The sequence below is a fragment of the Hemiscyllium ocellatum genome, chromosome 39 (genome assembly GCF_020745735.1).
Source record: "Hemiscyllium ocellatum isolate sHemOce1 chromosome 39, sHemOce1.pat.X.cur, whole genome shotgun sequence".
In the NCBI taxonomy this organism is placed as follows: Eukaryota; Metazoa; Chordata; class Chondrichthyes; order Orectolobiformes; family Hemiscylliidae; genus Hemiscyllium; species Hemiscyllium ocellatum.
Genome location: NC_083439.1, coordinates 39660926 through 39681412, shown reverse-complemented (window position 1 = coordinate 39681412; position 20487 = coordinate 39660926). Strand labels below are relative to the sequence as shown.

At 41.6% G+C, this 20487-nt stretch overlaps 1 protein-coding gene across 2 annotated transcripts in view; it reads right to left on the bottom strand.

Annotated features, from left to right (window-relative positions):
* lrrk1 (leucine-rich repeat kinase 1) overlaps nt 1-20487 on the bottom strand; it is a 242398-nt gene that overhangs the window by 138805 nt on the left and 83106 nt on the right. The window contains exons 7-9 of one of the 2 annotated variants that reach the window (XM_060853361.1): nt 13883-14109; nt 869-996; nt 616-779 (exon numbers count right to left, since the gene is read on the bottom strand). In XM_060853361.1, the coding sequence (XP_060709344.1) occupies nt 616-779; nt 869-996; nt 13883-14109 (519 nt within the window). Of the gene's footprint in view, nt 1-615; nt 796-868; nt 997-13882; nt 14110-20487 lie in introns of those variants that run through there. The other variant, XM_060853362.1, reaches the window with a different exon arrangement.

The following is a 20487-nucleotide window of genomic DNA, read 5'->3' as shown; positions in this document are numbered from 1 at the left end:
GATCATTTCAAATACCTGTTCCTTTCGCTGTTCACAATAGACAGAGTACTCAACCAAACCACATTTGTGATATTCAGAATACAATATCTAAAAAATTGCAATTCTGTGATGAACATCATTTGCTGAACATTCCGAGTGTGTAAAGATCTACACTAACAACTAACTGAACATCATTAGTCAGGATTGCAATGTGTCTCAATTACATTTGCCAGGATATTCATATGCAGGAACCAGTCTTCTGCATTAAAACATAACATGCCAATATCATGTGTCTTTTTTGACATAAACGAAAGTATAGAGGACAACAATTCCATAATATATGCTCTGGAGCAATGCCTTGGCTCCGATTAGTCAATCTGCCACCTGATCAGCACACTTTTCTCATGCAGAGTGGTTTATCATTCCCTTTGAAATTTAGTATTCTTCCATCTGTCCTGATGTGGGCAAAGTGAAAAAGCTTAGACAGCACGTTGCATTTTTAGCAACACTCAAGCTCTATATTATCAAACAACTATTAGTTATGGATTTTCTAAGGAGAGTAGTTAAAACCTGCTACCATTCCAGACGACCCTCTCAGCCTTACACTCCCTGAGAACTCTGTGCAACTATGCTTACCAAAGGACAGGCCCATGGTTCCGGAAAGTCCTTGAGTGCATTCTGAGATGCTTTCAAGCTGCTGAGGGACTTGCAGCAGTGCAGGAATGTACAGGGTAAAAACTGAAGTTTATTGTCAGAAACATCAATCTCCTGGAGTTTTCTCAATCCAATCCAGTTTGTTGCTAGAGGTAAAGGAATCTATTAAAAGCCAATCACACACTGTAAAGAAAAGAAGAATTTGAGATATTTTCTCTGATTAAGATTGCTATACCTTTTTCCTCATCAAATAACATTTCCAGCAAGTTGCTGTAAGCTGAGAGTTTTTCGAGCTTTGGTAGATGTAAGAAGCCGTTGGGAAGGCAGCTCAGTTGGTTCCTTGAAACATCAATTTCCAGAATACTGAAAAAGTATAACATAATTCTGTTAACCAAATTTTTGATGCTGCACTGAAATATCTATTCAGCAAATTTCCTACCCTGTCAAGACCCCACAGAACCCTATGTTTTAATTAAATCATCTTTCATTCTTAAGGCTTAACCTGCATAATTAATAGCATTCTTTTTTAACTACAAGACTAAAATTGTCCGCAGTACTGCAGGTATGGCCTCACCAACCACTGTACAATTGTAAAAAGAACCTTCCCTCTTTTTAACCTCCAACCGACTGGCAATAAAGGTCAAAATTCCATTTGTCTCCTTAAATATTTGCCGAAACACATGGTAATGTTTCATGTTTCATGCATGAGACCACCCTCCGCACTGCATTGTTTGATGTCGATCATCATTTAAATAATAGTCTAATTTTTGCTTCTTCCTACCAAAGTACATCACCGCATACTTTAAAATTCTATCTGCCAAATATTTACCTATTCACTTCATCTATCTACATCTCCCCTTGCAAATTCCTTGTGTTCTCATCCCAGTATGCCCTTCTACCTATGTATGACCTGCAAATTTATTTATCTCTCCACCTTTCAGGCACTCTGCCTGTATTCCTGATGAAGGGCTTTTGCCCGAAACATCGACTTTACTGCTCCTCGAATGCTGCCTGAACTGCAGTGCTTTTCCAGCACCACTAATCCAAATTCAAATATATTACAATCTGAACCATCCACAGGTCATTAATATAGGTAGAAAATAAATGATGCTGTAGAACTCCTCCTTGTGGCACTCCACTAGTTGTGCTTTTCCAACCTGAAAAAGACCCATTAATTCTGACTGTGTGTCAATCAACTCTCAATCCATATAGATACATTATCCGTAATACTACAAGTTTTCATTTGTACATCTTTTGTGTGGCACCTTAGCGGAAAATTGCAGTTTTCCAAATCTGCTAGAAACGTCTTGGAATCCAGAGAGTTCTAGACAATTTCAATCAATGCTAGCGCCATCTCTGTGGCACTTTATTTATACACCTTGGATAAAGACCATCAAGTCCTGGTAACTTGCCGGTCTTTAGTCCCACTAGTTTGACAAATACTTACAGTGCTCTATATCATGAGGACTGATGGAAGTTATCTGCCATTTCCCTATTCCATAATTAATGCCCCAGTTGTAATCTCCAAGGTCCCATACTTACTTTAGCTAGTCTCTTTTGTAATACTATAAACTTCATGGATTAAAAGGACTAGCAACTCCTTCTGGAATAAACTGTTTCGGATGAAAGACGCAAGGAGAAACTTTTATGAAGGAATTAAAAGCAACAGTGAATTAACCATCCCTGAGAAGGAGCAACATAAACAAGTCATTTCCTCGGACACACGCGGTAACACTGCTTGATAACCTGTTGCCTCATGTTATGAAGTGGAGATTGACCCCCACCCCACCCCACTGAAAGCTACTAACCGAAACCCCAAAGGAGCACCTCGCCTTGTAATCTGTTAAAAGAACGGTTAAATGAAAGGACTCCCTGATCTCCACTTTATAAGTAACAAGTGACAATTTATTTATTTAACCCTAACAGTGAACAAATTAATAGAATTATCAACAAATCGCACAATTCCCCCATAACTACTAACTATTCCCTTCCTGAACTCAATTCAACTGGTAATGCTATTCCAATAAAACACAAATAATAAAAAAAACTAAATTAAAACTAAGACTCTCAAAGTCTACACAGGATGTCTTGCGGAATGTTCTGTTGTTTCTCTAGTCATAAATGCCTTTCTTCCACTGATTCTTCTTTCAGGGACGTTTTCTCTGGGAATTCTTCCATTCTGAACACCTCTCTCTATCAAATGCTGGTGCCAGGAATATTATCTCACAGTGCCACGTACCTTTATGAACAGATAGCGTTTTTTAAGAGAGCATGGAGATTTCTGAGAGAGTGAGATTTTTTTTCTTAGTTGGCAGTTTGCTCTCCCCTCTGTCCAATTGCCCCCTTCTCTATACCCATGATGTCATAATTTTGTTACAATTAGATTGGTTCGAAGCTATCAAAAGCATCAGATTTAAATTTAATTGGGTTTTGGTATCTAGTGTCTGGTTTAATTCAAGCTTAAGCATCATGCAAGCCCAGGTTGTACACAGCCAAATGATACATCTGTTTCAAGTTTTAAACTGTCTGTGCATCTATAGTTGCATGCAGGCACATTTTTACAAAATCTCTAAGCTTTAAAAAAAACACAGCACTGCTCAAAAGACCACACACTCTTCTCCCCTACAATTTTTACAAACAAATTCTAGCTTCCTGCCTCCCACTTCATGAGTACTCAACACAACTTCATGAACTCATGACAAATAGACAACTTAAGTCTGCCTGCAGAAGGCATGCTCTCAAGTAAAGGGGTTAACTGCAGGAAAAACTATTTTAAGCAGACAGCTAACCGCAAATGTAACAAGGAACAGGGGAACTACTTCTGATAAGATGGCAAGATACAGACTTGAGGTCTCTAGAAGTATAATCAATGTTGGGGATGAAAGAATCTATTGAATAATCAATAATGTCACACTACAAGCTTGAAAGAGTGAAAACTGTATTAGAATCCAATACCAGAATAATTCGGTCACAGAACTTCTAAGAACAACACTGCATAAGGTTCGAAACCAGGACACTTCCAGAGACAGACACTGTTTGTTGGAATCCTGGCCAGATTCTGTTATTAAATGGGCATATATTAAACAGGTAACAGCGAAGTTGAGTTGTGAGGATTAACTTGCTTACTTCAGGTAAGTTATTTTGGTACCTATATGTAGTAAAGTTTAAATCATTGTTTCAGTAGATGATTGTCTGAGAGATTTCTTAGTAATTAGCCAGATTAAATGGAATTGGTAGGGATTTACCCACAAGACTTTCTTTTTATGTATGAATAGAACTTCTCATTGTTTGTTTTATATTTCTTGCCAATTAATGTTTGGAAACAATTTTCTTCTTCTTTAGAACATAGAACAGTATATCACAGAACAGGCCCTTTGGCCCACGATATTGTGCCGAGATTTAATTCTAATGTCAAATATAGTAACTTAACCTACGCACCCCTCAACTCACTGCTCTCCATGTGCACGTCCAGCAGTCGCTTAAATGTCCCCAATGACACTGCTTCCACCACCACAGCTGGCAATGCATTCACAACTCTCTGCGTAAAGAACCTACCTCTGATGACTTCTTTATACATTCCACCCAATATCTTCAAACTATGACTACTCCCACCAGTCAATCCTGCCCTGGAGAAAAGTCTCTGGCTATTGACTCTATCTATTCCTCTCATTATTTTGTACACGTCGATCAGGTCTCCTCTTTTCCCCCTCCTCTCCAGAGAGAAAAGTCCGAACTTATTCAACCTTTCTTCATAAGGCAAGCCCTCCACTCCAGGCAGCATCCTGGTAAACCTTCTTTGCACCCTCTCTTTATCTTTGCTATAGTAGGGCGACCAGAACTAGACACAATATTCCAAGTTTGGTCTCACCAGGGACTTGTAGAGCTGCAGCAGAATCTCGTGGCTCTTAAACTCGATCCCCTGTTAATGAAAGCCAAAACACCATAATGCTTTCTTAACAACCCTATCCACTTGGGTGGCAACTTTGAGGGATCTATGTACTTGCACACCCAGATCCCTCTGTTCCTCCACTCTGCCAAGAATCCTGTCTTTAATCTTATATTCAGCATTCGAGTTCGATCTTCCAAAATGCATCACTTTGCAGTTATCCAAGTTGAATTCCATCTGCCATTTCTCAGCCCAGCTCTGCATCCTGTCTATGTCACGCTGCAGCCTGCAGTAGCCCTCCACACTATCAACAACACCTCCAACCTTTGTGTCATCTACAAATTTACTAACCCACCCCTCAACCTCCTCATCCAAGTCATTTATAAAACTACAAAGAGCAGAGGCCCAAGGACAGAGCCCTGCGGGACCCCACTCAACACTGTCCTCCAGGCAGAATACTTTCCATCTTCAAACACTCTCTGCCTTCTGTCAGCTAGTCAATTCTGAATCCAGATAGCCAAATCTCCCTGTATCCCATACTTCCTGACTTTATAAATGAGCCTACCATGGGGAACCCTATCAAATGCCTTGCTGAAGCCCATATACGCACATCCACTGCTCGACTGAATAAGATTTGTGAAGCATGACCTGCCCCTCACAAAGCCATGCTGACTGCCTTTAATCACACCATGCTTTGCCAAACAGTCATAAATCCTATCCCTCAGAATTCTTTCCAAAACTTTGCTGACCACAGACATAAGACTGATTGGTCGTAATTTCCAGAGATTTCCCTATTACCTTTCTTGAAAAAAGGAACAACATTCACTTCCTTCCAATCCTCTGGAACGACTCCTGTGCAGATTGAGGAGGCAAATATCTTCGCCAGTGGCTTAGCAACCTCCTTTCTCCCTTCCCGGAGCAGCCTAGGATAAATCTGGTCTGGCCCTGGAGACTTATCAGTCTTAATGTTTTCCAAAATTTCTAGCACATCACCTTCATCAATCTTGATCTGGTCAAGACTGTATCCCAGCTCCTCTAAGTTTTCATTTACAACAAGCTCCCTTTCCTTGGTGAAAACCAAAGGAAAACACTCATTTAGGGCTTCCCCTATCTGCTCAGACTCCACGCACAGGTTTCCTCCGCTATCCCTGATTGGCCCTACCTTCTCCCTGATCATTCTCTTATTCCTCACATATGAGCTTTATTAGCTTTTTGAACATCTGACACAGGTTCTTAAAGTATTCCCAATCTTCAGGCTTATTACTAGTTTTGTACTCCTTAGTTTTTGATTGGATCCTGTCCTTGACAACCTTAGTTAGCTATGGATGGTTCATTCATTTCACCTAATCCCTCTTTTTGACTGGAATAAATCTTTGCTAAGCATTATTTGCAGCAGCAGTGGGAGTGGTGAAGACAAGGACCAAGGGGTTGCCAGGAAGATAAATTAATCCTTCAAAACTTACCTCATGAATTGCTGCCTCACAACACCAGGGACCCAGGTTCAATTCTACCCTTGAACAACCGTCTGTGTGGAGTTTGCACATTCTCGCCCTGTCTGTGTGGGTTTCCTCTGGGTGCTCTCGTTTCCTCCCACCAGCCAAATATGTGCAGGTTTGGTGGATTGGCCATGCTAAATTGCCCATTGTGTTCAGGGATGTGTAGGTTCGGTGGATTAGTCAGGGTTAAATATAGGGTAGGGGAATGGGGCTGGGTGGAAATGCTCTTTGGAGGGTTGGCATGGGCTTGTTGGGCCAAAGGGCCTGTTTCCATACTGTAGGGATTCTATGATTCTATGAATAGATGGAGCACATGCTGAGCAGGAGCGGACACAGGATTGCTGAGTCAGTGAGGTAATATGTTTGGGTAGTTGCTTTATCGGAAATACTATAAGGTAGTCTTTCCCAACCATTCTTCTCCTCCAACCAAAAAAAAAGAGGGAAGGTTACTAGTTTTTTTCTATAGCCTCTTTGAGAATTTGGAACAGTGGGAATAGATATAGAGCATGCTCCTCCAATATAATGTGGGAGGTAACGGTCACCACTCTGTCACCTCTTACTTCATCCATGGGAAACTGCACCCAATTCCAGCTCCTCAGAAACAGCTTTAAGGAAATGGAACCATAGTTGGATGAACTTCGGATCATTTGGGAGGTGGGGGGGGGGGTAATAGAGAGGAGTTACAGGGAGGTAGTCACACCTCAGGTACAGGAAAAAGATAGATGGGTTACAGTCAGGGTACAGAAAGGGAACAGACAGACAGTGCAGGGATCCTTGTGGCCAAACCCCTCAATAATAAGCATACCGTTTTGGATACTGTTGAAGGGGACGATCGACCAAGGGAAAGCCATAGTGGCCAAGTCTCTGGCACTGAGCCTGGCTCTGTGGTTCAAAAAGGAAGGGGGGAAAATAGACAAATGCTATTGGTAGAAGACTCAATTGTTAGAGGAACGGACAGGAGATTCTGTGGTCATGAACAGGACTCTTGGAAGGTATGTGCCTTCCAGGTGCAAGGGTTTCTCTGATCAAATCTTCAAGATTCTGAAGGGGGAGGGTGAGCAGTCAGAAGTCATGGAGCACATTGGCACCAATGACATAGCTAGGAAAAGGGGTGAGGATCTAAAAAGAGATTTGAGAGAGTTAGGTTGGAATCAGGACGAGCAGAGGAGTAATCCAAGGATTACTACTAGTGCCACATTCTAGTGAGGCGAGGAACAGGGAGTGAGTGCAGCTAAACATGTGGCTACAGTATTGGTGCAGGGAGGGCGGGCTTCAGATACATAGATCATTGGGGTACCTTCTGGGGAAGGTGGGACCTGTACATGAAGGATGGGTTGCACTTAAACCGGAGGGGCACCAATGTCCTGGGTGGGAGATTTGCTGGACCACTTCGGGAGCGTTTAAACTCATTTGGCAGAGGGATGGGAATCAGAGCTACAGATCAGAGGAGAGGGTAGTTGTTGAATGGGCAGAAATAAAATGCAGAGAGTCTGACAGGATGGATACACAGTTGATAGGGCAAAGGGATGGGTTAAAGTGTGTCTGTTTCAATGCAAGGAGTGTCAGGAATAAAAGTGATGTACTTAGAGCATGAATCAGTACTTGGATGTTGTGGCCATAACGGAAACATGGATTTCACAGGGCAGGAATGGTTGCTGGATGTTCCAGGGTTTAGATCTTTGCAAAAGAACAGAGAGGATATAAGAGAGGAGGGGAAGTAGCATTGTGAATTAGAGAGTGCATCACAGCTGCAAAACGGAGGTTGTTGAGGAGGGTTCATCTACTGAGTCGGTATGGGTGGAAGTCAGTAACAGGAAAAGAACAGTCACTTTATTTGGTGTTTTCCATAAACCCCTCAATAGCAGCAGAGAGATAGAAGAACAGATTGGACAGCAGATCTTGGAAAGGTGCAGCTGTAACAGAGTTGTTGTTATGGGTGACTTCAGCTTCCCCAATATTGATTGGAATCTCCTTAGTGTAGATGATCTGGATGGAGCTAACTTTGTCAGGTGTGTCCAGGAGGGACTCCTGACACAAATAATCGATAGGCCGATTAGAGGGGGGAGGCCAACTTAGTTGTGGTGCTAGGCAACAAGCCAGGCCAGATGCCAGATCTCTCAGTTACAGTGACCACTACTGCCTCATCTTTACCATAGCATGGAGGGGGATAGGGACAGACTGTATGGGAAGGTATTTAATTGGGGGAGAGGAAATCGTGCTGCTATTGGACAAGAGCTGTGGAGTAGTAAGTGGGAACAATTGTTCTATGGGAAAGGCACAACATATGTGAGGCTATTTAAGGAGCACTTTTTGAGAGTGCTGGATAACTTTGTCCCACTGAGACAGGCAAGGAATGGTAAGGTGAACGAGCCTTGGATGACGAAAGAAGAGGAGCTTCTCGTCAAGAGGAAGGAGGAAACTTACTTAAGGTTGAGGAAGCAAGGAACAGGCACAGCGTGAGAGAATTACAGGGTAGCTAGGAAAGAACTCAAAAATGTACTGAGGAGAGCTAGGAGGGGGCACGAAAAAAACCCAGGAAGGATGAGGGAAAACCCAAAGGCATTCTACACGTATGTGAGGAATAAGAGAATGATCAGAGAGAGGTAGGGCCGATCAGGGATAGTGGAGGGAACTTGTGCCTGGAGACTGAAGATGTAGGGGAGGTCCTAAATGAGTTTTTTTGCTTCAGTATTCATGAGAGGGGGACCTTGTTGATAGTGACCAGGTTAATAGGCTTGAACAGATTAATATTAAGGAAGTAGATATGCCAGAAGGTCTGGGAAGCATCAAGATGATAAGTCCTCAGGAACAGATACATCCAAAGTTACTACAGGAAGTGAGGAATGAGATTGCTGTGCCTCTGGATCCTCACTCTTCACGGGAGTATTACCAGATGACTGGAGGGAGGTGAATGTTGTTCCTCTGTTCAAGAAAGGGAATAGGGAAATCCCTTGGAATTACAAACTGCTCAGTCTTACACCTATGGTAAGCAAGGCACTGGAAAGTATTCTGAGACATAGGATTTATAATTATTTGGAAAAACATAGCTGATTAAAGATAGTCAGCATGGCTTTGTGAGGGACAGGTCATGCCTCACAAGCCTTACTGTGTTTTTTGAGGATGTGACGAGACAAGTTGACAACGGTTGAGCAGTGGGTGTGGTTTATATGGATTTCAGGAAGGTTCCCCACGGTAGGCCCCATCAGTAAGGTAGGAGGTACAGGATTCAGGGAAATGTGGCTATCTGGATACAGAACTGGCTGGTCGAAAGAAGACAATGAGTGGTATGGATGGAAAGCCTGAGGATCGACGATCAGGTGAGTCCTGCAGGGTTCTGTTCTTGGGTGTCTGCTCTTTGTAGTTTTTATAAATGACTCAGATGAAGAAGTGGAAGTGTGGATTAGTAAGTTTGCCGATGACACAAAGGTCGATAGTGTTGTAGATACTGTTGAGTGGCTGTTGCAGGCTACAATATGACATTGACAGGATGCAGAGCTGAGCTAAGAAGTGGCAGATGGAGTTCAACCTGGATAAATGCATAGTGATTCACTTTGGAAGGTCAAATTTAAATGCTGAATTCAGGGCTAAGGATGGAATTCTTGGCAGTGTGAAGGAACAGCGGGATTTTGGGGTCCACGTACATAGATTCCTCAAAGTTGCCATCCAAGTTGATCGGGTTGTCAAGAAGGTGTATGGTGTTTTGGCTTTCATTAACAGGGGGATTGAGCTTAAGAGCGATGAGGTTTTGCTGCAGCTCTATAAAACCCTGGTTAGACCATACTTGGAATATTGCATCTAGTTCTGGATGCCTCATTATAGGAAGGACGTAGATGCTTTGGAGAGGGTGCAGAAGAGATTTACCAGGATGCTGCCTGGATTGGAGAGCTTATCTTATGGAGAGGTTGAGTGAGCTAAGGCTTTTCACACTGGAGAGGAGGAGGAAGAGAGATGACTTGATAGAGGTGTACAAGATAATGAAAGGCATAGAAAGATAGTCAGAGACTTTTCCACACGGCAGAAATGGCTGTCATGAGGGGTCATAATTTTAAGGTAATTGAAGCAAGGGGAGATGTCAGAGGTAGGTTCTTTATGCAGAGAATGGTGGGTGCATTCAATGGTACTAGAGTCAGAGACATTAAGGACATTTAAAGGGGCCATATTGGACCTGGTACTGGGGAACGAGCCAGGACAGGTGGTAAAAGTTGCGATGGGGGATTCTTTGGAAACAGTGACCACAATTCTGTAAGTTTTAGAATACGTGTAGATAAAGATGAGTGGTCCTGAGGGAAGAGTACTAAACTGGGTCAATTTATATCAAAATTAGGCAGGAGCTCAAATGTGAATTGGATACAGCTATTTGAAGGGAAGTCCACATTTGATATGTGGGAGGCTTTCAAAGATAGGTTAAAAATAGTGCAGGATAGGCATGTCCCATTGAAAGCAAAGGATAGGAAGGGCAAGATTCGTGAACTGTGGATGACAAGAGAAATTGTACGACTAGCCAAAAGGAAAAGGGAAGCGCACATAAGGTCTAGGCAGCTAAGGACAGAACAGGCCCTGGAGGAATATCAGAAGAGTAGGACAAGTCTTAAGCAAGGAATCAAGCAAGCTAAAAGGGGTCATGAAATAGCTTTAGCAAGCAGAATTAAGGAGAATCCCAAAGCATTTTATTCTTATATAAGAAGCAAGCAGGTAACAAGAGAAAGGATTGGTCCACTAAAGCATAATGAAGGAAGGATATGTGTCGAACCTGAGAAAATGGGTGAGATTCTGAATGATTACTTTGCATCAGTGTTCACTGAGTGAAGGAACATGATGAATGTTTAGATTAGAGATAGAAGTTTGATTAGTCTGGATCACGTTGACATAAGTAGGGAAGATGTGTTGGGTAGGCTAGAGGTTATTAAGATGGACAAATCCCCAGGACCGGATGGGATCTATCCCAGATTGCAGAGGGAGGTGAGAGAGGAAATAGCTGGGGCCCTGACGGATATCTTTGTGGCATCCTTAACTACAGGTGAGGTGCCTGAGGACTGGAAGGTTGCTCATGTTGTCCCCCTGTACAAGGGTAGTAGGGATATTCCGGGTAACTACAGACCAGTGAGCCGGATGTCGGTGGTGGGAAAGTTGCTGGAGAAGGTTCCCGACTCAGGCGACTGACTGTGTGGAGTTTGCACGTTCTCCCCGTGTCTGCGTGGGTTTCCTCCGGGTGCTCCGGTTTCCTCCCACAGTCCAAAGATGTGTGGGTCAGGTGAATTGGCCAAGCTAAATTGCCCGTAGTGTTAGGTAAGGGATAAATGTAGGGGTATGGGTGGGTTGCGCTTCGGCGGGTCGGTGTGGACTTGTTGGGCCGAAGGGCCTGTTTCCCCACTGTAAGTCTAAGTCTAAGTCTAAGGTACTGAGGGATAGGATCTATTTATATTTAGAAAAGAATGGGCTTATCAGTGATAGACAAATGGTTTTGTGCAGGGAGATTGTGCCTTACCAACTTAATAGAGTTCTTTGAGGAAGTGACCAAGCTGATAGATGAAAGAAGGGCTGTTGATGTCACATACACGGACTTTAGTAAGGCATTTGATAAGGTTCCCAATGGTAGACTAATGTAGAAAGTGAAGTCACATGGTGTTCAGGGTATTCTAGCTAGGTGGATAAAGAACTGGTTGAGCAACCGGAGACAGAGAGGAGTAGTTGAAGGGAGTTTCTCAAAATGGAGAAAGGTGACCAGTGGTGTTCCACAGGGGTAAGTGTTGGGGCCACTGTTGTTTGCAATATACATAAAATGATCTGGACTGTTGGTATGATCAGCAAGTTTGTAGATGACACGAAGATTGCTGGAGTAGCAGAAAGTATGAGACTGTCAAAGAATACATGAGAATATAGATAGACTGGAGAGTTGGGCGGAAAAGTGGCAGATGGTTTTCAATCCAGACAAATGTGAGGTGATGCATTTAGGCAAGACTAATTCTAGAGTGAATTGTACAATAAAGGGAATTGCCTTGGGAAAAGTTAATGGGCAGAGAGATCTGGGAGTGCAGGTCCATTGTACCCTGAAGGTGATTGCACAGGTGGATAGAGTGGTCAAGAAGGTATACAATATGCTTGCCTTCATTGGACGGGTATTGAGTATAAGAGCTGGCAAGTCAAGTTAAAATTGTACAGGATGTTGGTTCGGGCGCATTTGGAATACTGTGTACAATTCTGGTTGCCACATTACCAAAAGGATGTGGATGCTTTGGAGAGGGTGCAAAGAAGGTTTACAAAGATGTTGCCTGGTATGGAAAGTGCTAGCTATGAAGAGGGGTTGAGTAGGTTAGGTTTATTTTCATTAGAAAGAAGGAGATCGAGGGGTAACCTGATTGAGGTTTACAAAATCATGAAGGGTATAGACAGGGTGGACAGAGACAAGCTTTTTCCCAGGGTGAAGGATTCCATAATGAAAGGTCACACTTTCAAGGGGAGAAGTGGAAAGTTTAAGGGGGATACACACAGCAAGGACTTCACACAGAGGGTGGTAGGCATTTGGAACGCATTGCCAGCAGAGGTGGTAGAGGCAGGCACAGTAGATTCATTTATGATGTGACTGAACAGATGCATGAGTAGGTGGGGAGCAGAGGGATACAGATGCTTAGGAATTGACCAACAGGTTTAGACAGTAGATTTGGATCAGCTCAAGCTTGGAGGGCCGAAGAGTCTGCCCCTGGGCTGTAAATTTTCTTTGTTTCTTTGTTCTATTTAAGCGACTGCTGGACAAGCACATGGATTGCAGTAAATTGTGTAGGTTAGGTTGATGTTAGATTAACATATATACTTGCATAACATTGTGGACTGAAGGGCCTGTAATGTTTTATGTTCTATTATGAAATATCTGTTCAAATGTCTGCCGTTGCTTACCCACTGATTTTCCTTAGTCTATTTTCTCAGACTGCTTCAGACAGCTCTTTCTTCATACTTCTGTAATTGTCCTTCTTTGAGTTGTGCACACTGATTTGAGACTCTCAAATTGAATTTGACATTCTACTACATTATTATCACTATCTGTTGGAGTAGCCTTAACTATGAGATCTCTTATTAATCCTACCTCATTACTAGATCTAAAATAGCCCATTCCTGGGTAGATACTGCAGCATACTGCTCTAAGAGACGCTTCCTGCTAAATTCATTTACCATGTCACTCTTGCCATCTGATTTGTTGAGTAAAAATACAGATTAAACTTACCTATGACAACTGTATAGCTCTTCTTACACAGCTTCTTGATTTATACTTTGTCCTATCGTGATGTAACACTTTGGGGGCCTATAAACAACTCCCATCCGTAACTTCTTTCTCTTGTACCTATATCACTACTCCTCATTACACTCAAACCTCCCTTTGTTAACAATGCTATTAATTTTTTTGCTTATTCTACTGGAATGTCAAATATCCTGAATATTGGTTTCCCAGTCTTGATCACCCTATAACAACGCCTGTGTAACATCTTTTAAGTCATATTCATTTATTTTTATCTTGATACAAATGTGCATACATTCAGATGAAGGGCCTTAAGCTTTGATTTTACACCATTATTCTCCTCTCTGGTTCGAATATTTTTCACTACACTGCATCTCTGTTCTCGTTTCTTTTTGAATTTCTAAACTTTTCTTCAATTGAACCTTCTGCCCTCTGATTAGTTTAACCTCTCCTTTCATCTCTAAACAGTCCTGTTCAGTGTTCTGTTTCCTCATGACATGTGCCCAGCAGCTGAAGTATTTATCAGTTTAGTAGCCTCTGTTTTCTTCTTTTCATTTATCTTAACTTTCCTTAACACACTCCTATACAAGTTAGACTGATCAGGATCCCCTAAAACAATGCGTCTGATTAGTTACTTACCCTAAGCAAAGTATTTCTTCTGAAGTGGTCACATTGGGCAGGTCCTTCAGCTGGTTTGCAGACAAGTTGAGTTTTTTCAGATGCACTAATCCCCAAGGAATAACTGAAGGAAGGAAAGTGAGACTGTTCCTACACAAATCGAGTTCTGTTATTCGATTGGAAACATCAATGAACCAGTCCAACTCTAACCAAGGCAGCTTCAGGCAGCACCACTTCAGTGATAGGCCCTGAGGTTTGAATACAAGAGTTAGACAGCATTACAGTATGGAAGGAGGCCATCTTCTCCCCCCAGTTCCACTCTCATTTTTTTCCATCATAGCCCTTGCAAATGCTTATGTTTCGAGTATAGATCCAATCACCATTTGAAAGCTATTAATCTGCTTTCACCACTTTCATTGGGCATTGCATTCCGAACCACAACAAGACACAATTTAATCAAAAAAAGCCTAACAATGTATAAAAAAATCAAGGTTTGTGCTTCAATTTAAGAAATACCAAGTCACTACCACAGTTTTCAAGTGATTCAGAACAAATGGTTTCAACAGACTTCAGAGACATATTGGGGTAATTTCTCAATTTTCTCAATTCATTGCATTTATGTGTATTAAAAGAAATTAGGGAAGTGGCCTTATCACATTTCATCAAGTATGTTTCCAATGTTTATAAAGCCATAAAAAACAAGTCCAGGGAGTTGTAGATCCATTAGGTTGACATAAATGCTCATAAACCACCACAGATTGCAGCACTGAAGCCTCAAAAACTCCTTTCAAAAACAACATTGAAAGTACACACCAAGTGTAAATATAAACCACTTTTGTTGCAAGTGTGAAATGTGAAAAAAATTTGTAATTCAAATTAATTTGACATGATTTACTGAATGAATTAATCCTAAAAGATAACTTTAATCGCAATCAAAGAGTTTTAAAAACACGGCAAATTCATTGTCTTTAGCATCTGATATCACTTCAGCTATGGTATCATCCCACTCTGGATCAGACTTGGTGCTGTTGGTTTCAGAATCAAATCTCCAGAGCAAATCATCGTCCTTTTCATTTGATTTGATTTGATTGTCACATTTGCCCAATTACAGTGAAGAAAAATATTTTCAAGTCAGCATGCTGAATGCCTTGGGAGGAGAACTTGCAATTGGTGACACTTCCATACATGTGCTGCTCTTGTCTCACTAGATGATAGAGGACAGAATTTGGAATGAACTGCTTTAGGAACCAGGGTGAGTTGCTGTAGTACATATTGTAGATGATACACATTGTGTATCAGAGTTGAAGGGAGTGATATTGAAGGTGCCAGTCAAATGGGCCACTTCGTCTAGCATGGCATTGAAATTTTTGAGTGCTGTTGGAGCTCGAAGTCAGTCAGGCAGCATCCAAGGAGCAGCAGAATCAACATTTCAGGCATGAGCCTTTCATCAGGAATGAGGCTTGTGGCCCAAGGGGGCTGAGAGATAAATGGGAGGAGGGTAGGGCTGGGGGGATGGAAGGTTTCTAGGAATGAGATAGGTAGATGAAGGTGGGGCTGATGATGATGGGTTGGAGACAAGGGTGCAGCAGATAGTTGGGAAGGAAGAAAAACAGTCAGGATTGATCAACACAGCAGAGCTGAGTTGGAAGGCTGGGATTGGGATCAGGATCGGGGAAGGGAAATGAGGAAACTGGTGAAATCCAGTTGCTGGAGCTACATGCATCCAGGCAAGTAGAGAATCTTCCATCACACTTCTGACTTGTGCCTTGTAGGTGATGAACAAGCTTGGTCCATGGAACTTCACTCATTTTGTTAATGCATGTACATAGTGCATACCTACATTTCTGCCACTGTATTATTGCTGGAAACTCGTTAATTTTAACGGATAGTCTTCTGGTAGTCAGTTACTGATCTCGGGCTTCTGCTACATTATGGGATGTTTTTGTTCCATACAGCAGCTACATGAACTAGCTGCTGTTCTGAAATCTTTGCTGTACCTTGGTCTCAATTGTACCACTTAATTTCACATGTGCATTTCTGAGGATATTTTAGTGGTAGTTATGTCGAAGCCGACTCAATGAGCTGAAGGGCCTTTTCTGCACTGTATGAATCTATGAAATTAGTAGAAGCCAAATTTTAAGACCACTTGAGAGGTGATCAAGGAAAAGCAAACTGCATTTGGCTACTTGAAGAATGAAAAAAAAATCAGTTACAAATTAGTGGGAGGTATTCAAAAGTGAGATTGTGTAGGAGAAAGGATAATACCGCCAAATTCAAACCCCGGACATCCAGAAGCACATGATAAAGCAGAAAAAGAAATTTTGTGACAGTCACAAAAAATATACTGTTGAAAGCTTAAGGAAGTGTAGAAAGAACAGGAGTGAAGTAAAAAAGAAATTAGGAAAGCAAACGGAATGTATGAAATATTATCAAGTAAAATCAATGAAGACCCAAAAAAGATAATTTATCAGCACATTGATAAAGGAAGGAAAGGGTAGTGCTCATTAAAGATGCACACAATATCTTGCATGTGAATGCAAAGGATGTGGACAAGGTTTGTAATGAGTACTTTGCCTGTCTTTTCGAAGGACAGGGATGGTGCAGTCTAGTTCAAGAGGAGGAACCTTTTTTAAAAAACAATTCCTTGTGGGATCTGGGCATTACTGGCTGGCCTGTAATTATTGCCCATTCTTAGTGTGAAATATTCAACGTAACACCCATTATGCAAGAGGAAGTACTGAAGAAGAACAGACATCCTTGAAGGTAATTAATCACCAGGATTGTATCCCATTAAGTGGAGAAACTCAGCAGATCCAGAAGCATCTGTAAAGAGACAAAGTCAACATTTTGATTTGGAACAGTTCTAAAGAAAAGACATATCAAACTCAAAACATTAAGTTTATTTATCTCTCCACAGATGCTGCCAAACCGACAAAGCTCCTCCAGAATTTAGTTTTTATTTCAGATGTCTAGCTTCCGGACTGCTTTGCATTTACTCATATGTATCCAAGCTGTTAAAGGAGGCCAGGGAGGAAATAAAACGTATTTTGAGGATCATTTTAAAAAATCATACAATACCAGGTTATGGTCCAACAAGTTTATTTGGAGGCACTGACTTTTGGAGCGCTGCTCCTTCATCAGGTGGTTGTCTAGGTGGCACTGAGATTTGAGTGTGAGACTGTTGTTGGAGCTGGATGCATCCTGATGAAAGTCAGTGCCTCCCAAGAAACCGGTTTTGACTATATACTGGCGTTGCGTGATTTTTAACTTTGTCCACCCAAGTCCAACACTGGCTCTGCCAAATCTCGAGGATCACTGGTATGCTGTGACAGGTAGACAATAAAAGACCAGAGGCTAGGTGGTCTGTGAACATTCTACCATTGTTTAAATAGGACGTAAGGGATAGGCCAAATAATTACAGAAAATTAGTCTGACTTTGCTAGTGAGCAAATTACTTGAATCAATTCTGAGACACTGGATAAACTCATGACTCATAGGTACAGATTAATCCGATTAACTACGGTTTTGTTAAGGAAGATAATGCCTTACTAACTTAACTGAATTTTCTGAGGAAATATCAAAGAGGGTTGATGAGAATAGTACAATGGATGTTGTCTACATGAACTTTAGTTAGATCCAAAACTGGCTCAGTTACAAGAAACAAAGGCAATAGTCAATGGATATATTTGCAAATAATAAGCTGTTTATAGTGGCGTTCTACAGGGCTCGGTTCTGGGTCTCATGTCATTTGGATTTAAATGTGGGAGGCACGATTTGGAAATTGCAGACAACACAAAATTTGGTCACAAATTGATAGTGAAGAGGATAGCTATTGACTCCAGGATGATATCGATGGTTTGGTTAAATGGACGAGAAAATGGCTGATGAAATTTAAGGCGCACAAATTTAAGATGATTGGCACAAAGATTAGAAAGATCAGGAGGAAATACTTTTTCACACTGAGATTGGGGATGTCCAGAATTCACTGCCTGATTTGGTGGTGGAAGCAGAAACTCCCAACTTGGTTAACCGACCCTGGATCTGTACATGAAGTGTAGCATTGCAATGGGTTAGGTTCTGGAAGGTTGGATGAGAAAAAGCAACCAGATTTCTTTTTTAAATCAGCCAGCATAGACATAGTGGGCTGAATGGCCTAGTGGACAGTGAAAAAGGTTATCTAAGATTACAAAGAGATCTTAATAAATTGGTCAATTTGCTAAGGAGTGGCAAATAAAGTTTAATTTGGATAAATGTGAGGCATTGCATTTTGGTAAAACAAACAAGGCCACAACTTATACAATTAATGGTAGAGCCCTGGACAGGATTGTAGAAGAGAGAGCCCTATAATCTCAGGTAACATAATTCTTTGAAATTTGCATCACAGGTGGTTAAGACAGCATTTAGCATGCTTGCTGTCACTGCTAAGGCCTTTCATAATAGGAGTTGGGACATCATGTTGAGGTTGTACAGGACGTTGGTGAGGCCTCTTCTGTAGCACTGTGTGCAGTTCTGGTCACCCAGTTAGAGGAAGGATATTATTAAATTTGAAAGGATTTAGAAAAAATTTAGGAGGATCTTGCTGGGATGGAGGGATTGAGATAAAAAATAGGCTGGATAGGCTGGGGGTTTTCTCATTAGAAAGGAGGAGTTTGAGAGGTGACCTTACAGAGGTTTATAAAATCTTGAGAGGTTTCTAAAATAAGGTGAATGGGAAGAGTCTCTTCCTTAGGGTGGGAGAGTTCAAAATGAGGGGACATACTTTTAGGAGGAGAAGCTTATAAACAAGGGGCAACTATTTTAAACACCGAGTGTGGCTCATGTGTGGAGTGAACCGCCACTGTGATGGATGCTGGTACTGTTAAACGTTTAATCAGCATTTGGATAAGTACATGAATAGGAGAGGTTTGAAGCGATATGGGCCAAACACAGGCAAGGGGGACCAGTTTAGTTTGGGAACATAGTCAGCATGGACAGATGGGACTAGATTGGGTTGGGATATCTGGTCAGCATGGACAGGTCAGACAGAAGGGTCTGTTTCCATGCTGTGTGACTCTATAATTCTTCTATGGTTCCACAATAGCTGCATTCGTTCCACATTTGGTCATGGATATCTTCTTCAGGGAAGTTTCCTTCTTCCATTCTCAAACCAGTTTTCCATAAACACTGAATTCTTTTGCTACAGCAGTTACTTGGCAGGCTAGCAATTGTTATGACTTCTACTTTATAACCTTTGTACTTTCTTTTTGCCAGAGGACACATTCCATTCATTATTCATCACACATGGCCAATTCTGTGTGATTATGTCTTCGAGTCCCCATATCTTGGAAACATGCCCTGTATTGCCTGGGGATCCCACGTACTGACTTGTAAAGTGAGTAAAACTTGCATTTCTGAGATGAAAAATGGAGACTGATTGTGTCACCTCTCAACAGAAAATGGCAAGGGTCAACTTACACACTGGGTATAAACCCGAACATAAACTTTGACACAAAATCCAGTCCGAGTACGATAATCCTACAACCTGGGGACTGAGAACACGACAGAGATTTGAGTGCTGCGTATTTCCAGGCAACTCAGCAAAGTCACAGGTGGAAGTTAGAAGATGGAATGGTCTTGATTTTTAGTCTGTTTAGGAGGATTCCATTTAATTAAGGAATATGAGAACTACTTAGACAAGGCTGAGAAGGCCAAGATTAGCTATGTTCGTATTGAATGGTGGAACATGCTCAAAGACTCATATAGTCTACTCCTGCTCATAGCCTTGTGGAAGTGGAAGAGTTAGTATCCAGAAAGGAGAAGTCAGTGATCAGAAATGGGAGCAACTCGTGGCCAACAGCATCGCCTGTTGATAATGCATTCCTTCACTGGTTGGCTTTGTATTACGTATTTATACTTTCTCTGATCAAGGTTGGCTGTGGTTTTTTTATAATCAGCTTCTCAAACTGTGTGTCATCCTTGATGCTGTTTTCATGGCAAAGCAATTGCATAAATGAAGGCAAAGCATAAAATATTCATGAGGCATCTTATTAGCAGATGCAAAATTAATAATAGAAATAGCTGGAAAAACTCAGCATGTCTGGCTGCATCTGAGGAGAGAAAGCTGAGTTAATGTTTCTGAACTGCAATTCTGAAGAGTCACTGGACCCAAAACATTAACTCTACTTTCACTTCATAGATGCTGTCAGACCTGCTGAGTTTTGCCCAGCAATTGCTGCTTTTGTTTGTGATTTCAAGCATTCTGCAGCTCTTTAGGTTTTTTCGGCAAAGACACTAATGCATATTTGAAGGACAGGTTCTAGAGACTTCTATTGATGCTACCTCAAGACATTTGTACACTGCCTGACATATGGGTCAACTGCAAAGCAGACATCAGCTTTTTCAGTGAATCGCAGAAATATTCAGTTTTCAGAAAATTACTGTTTTTGTACAGCCTGATTTTCAATAATGTAACCGTGTTGGCTATGTAGTTACAGATTCCTGTCCATCTTCAATTCCCTTAGCATGCACCATTAACACATCCCTATGAAAGTGAACTCATGAATTACTTCACATAGCACAAAAGAGATGCAGCGGTACCCTTCTATCCTTCAAAACACAGACATTCCTTCACCTCCAGACAGAAACTG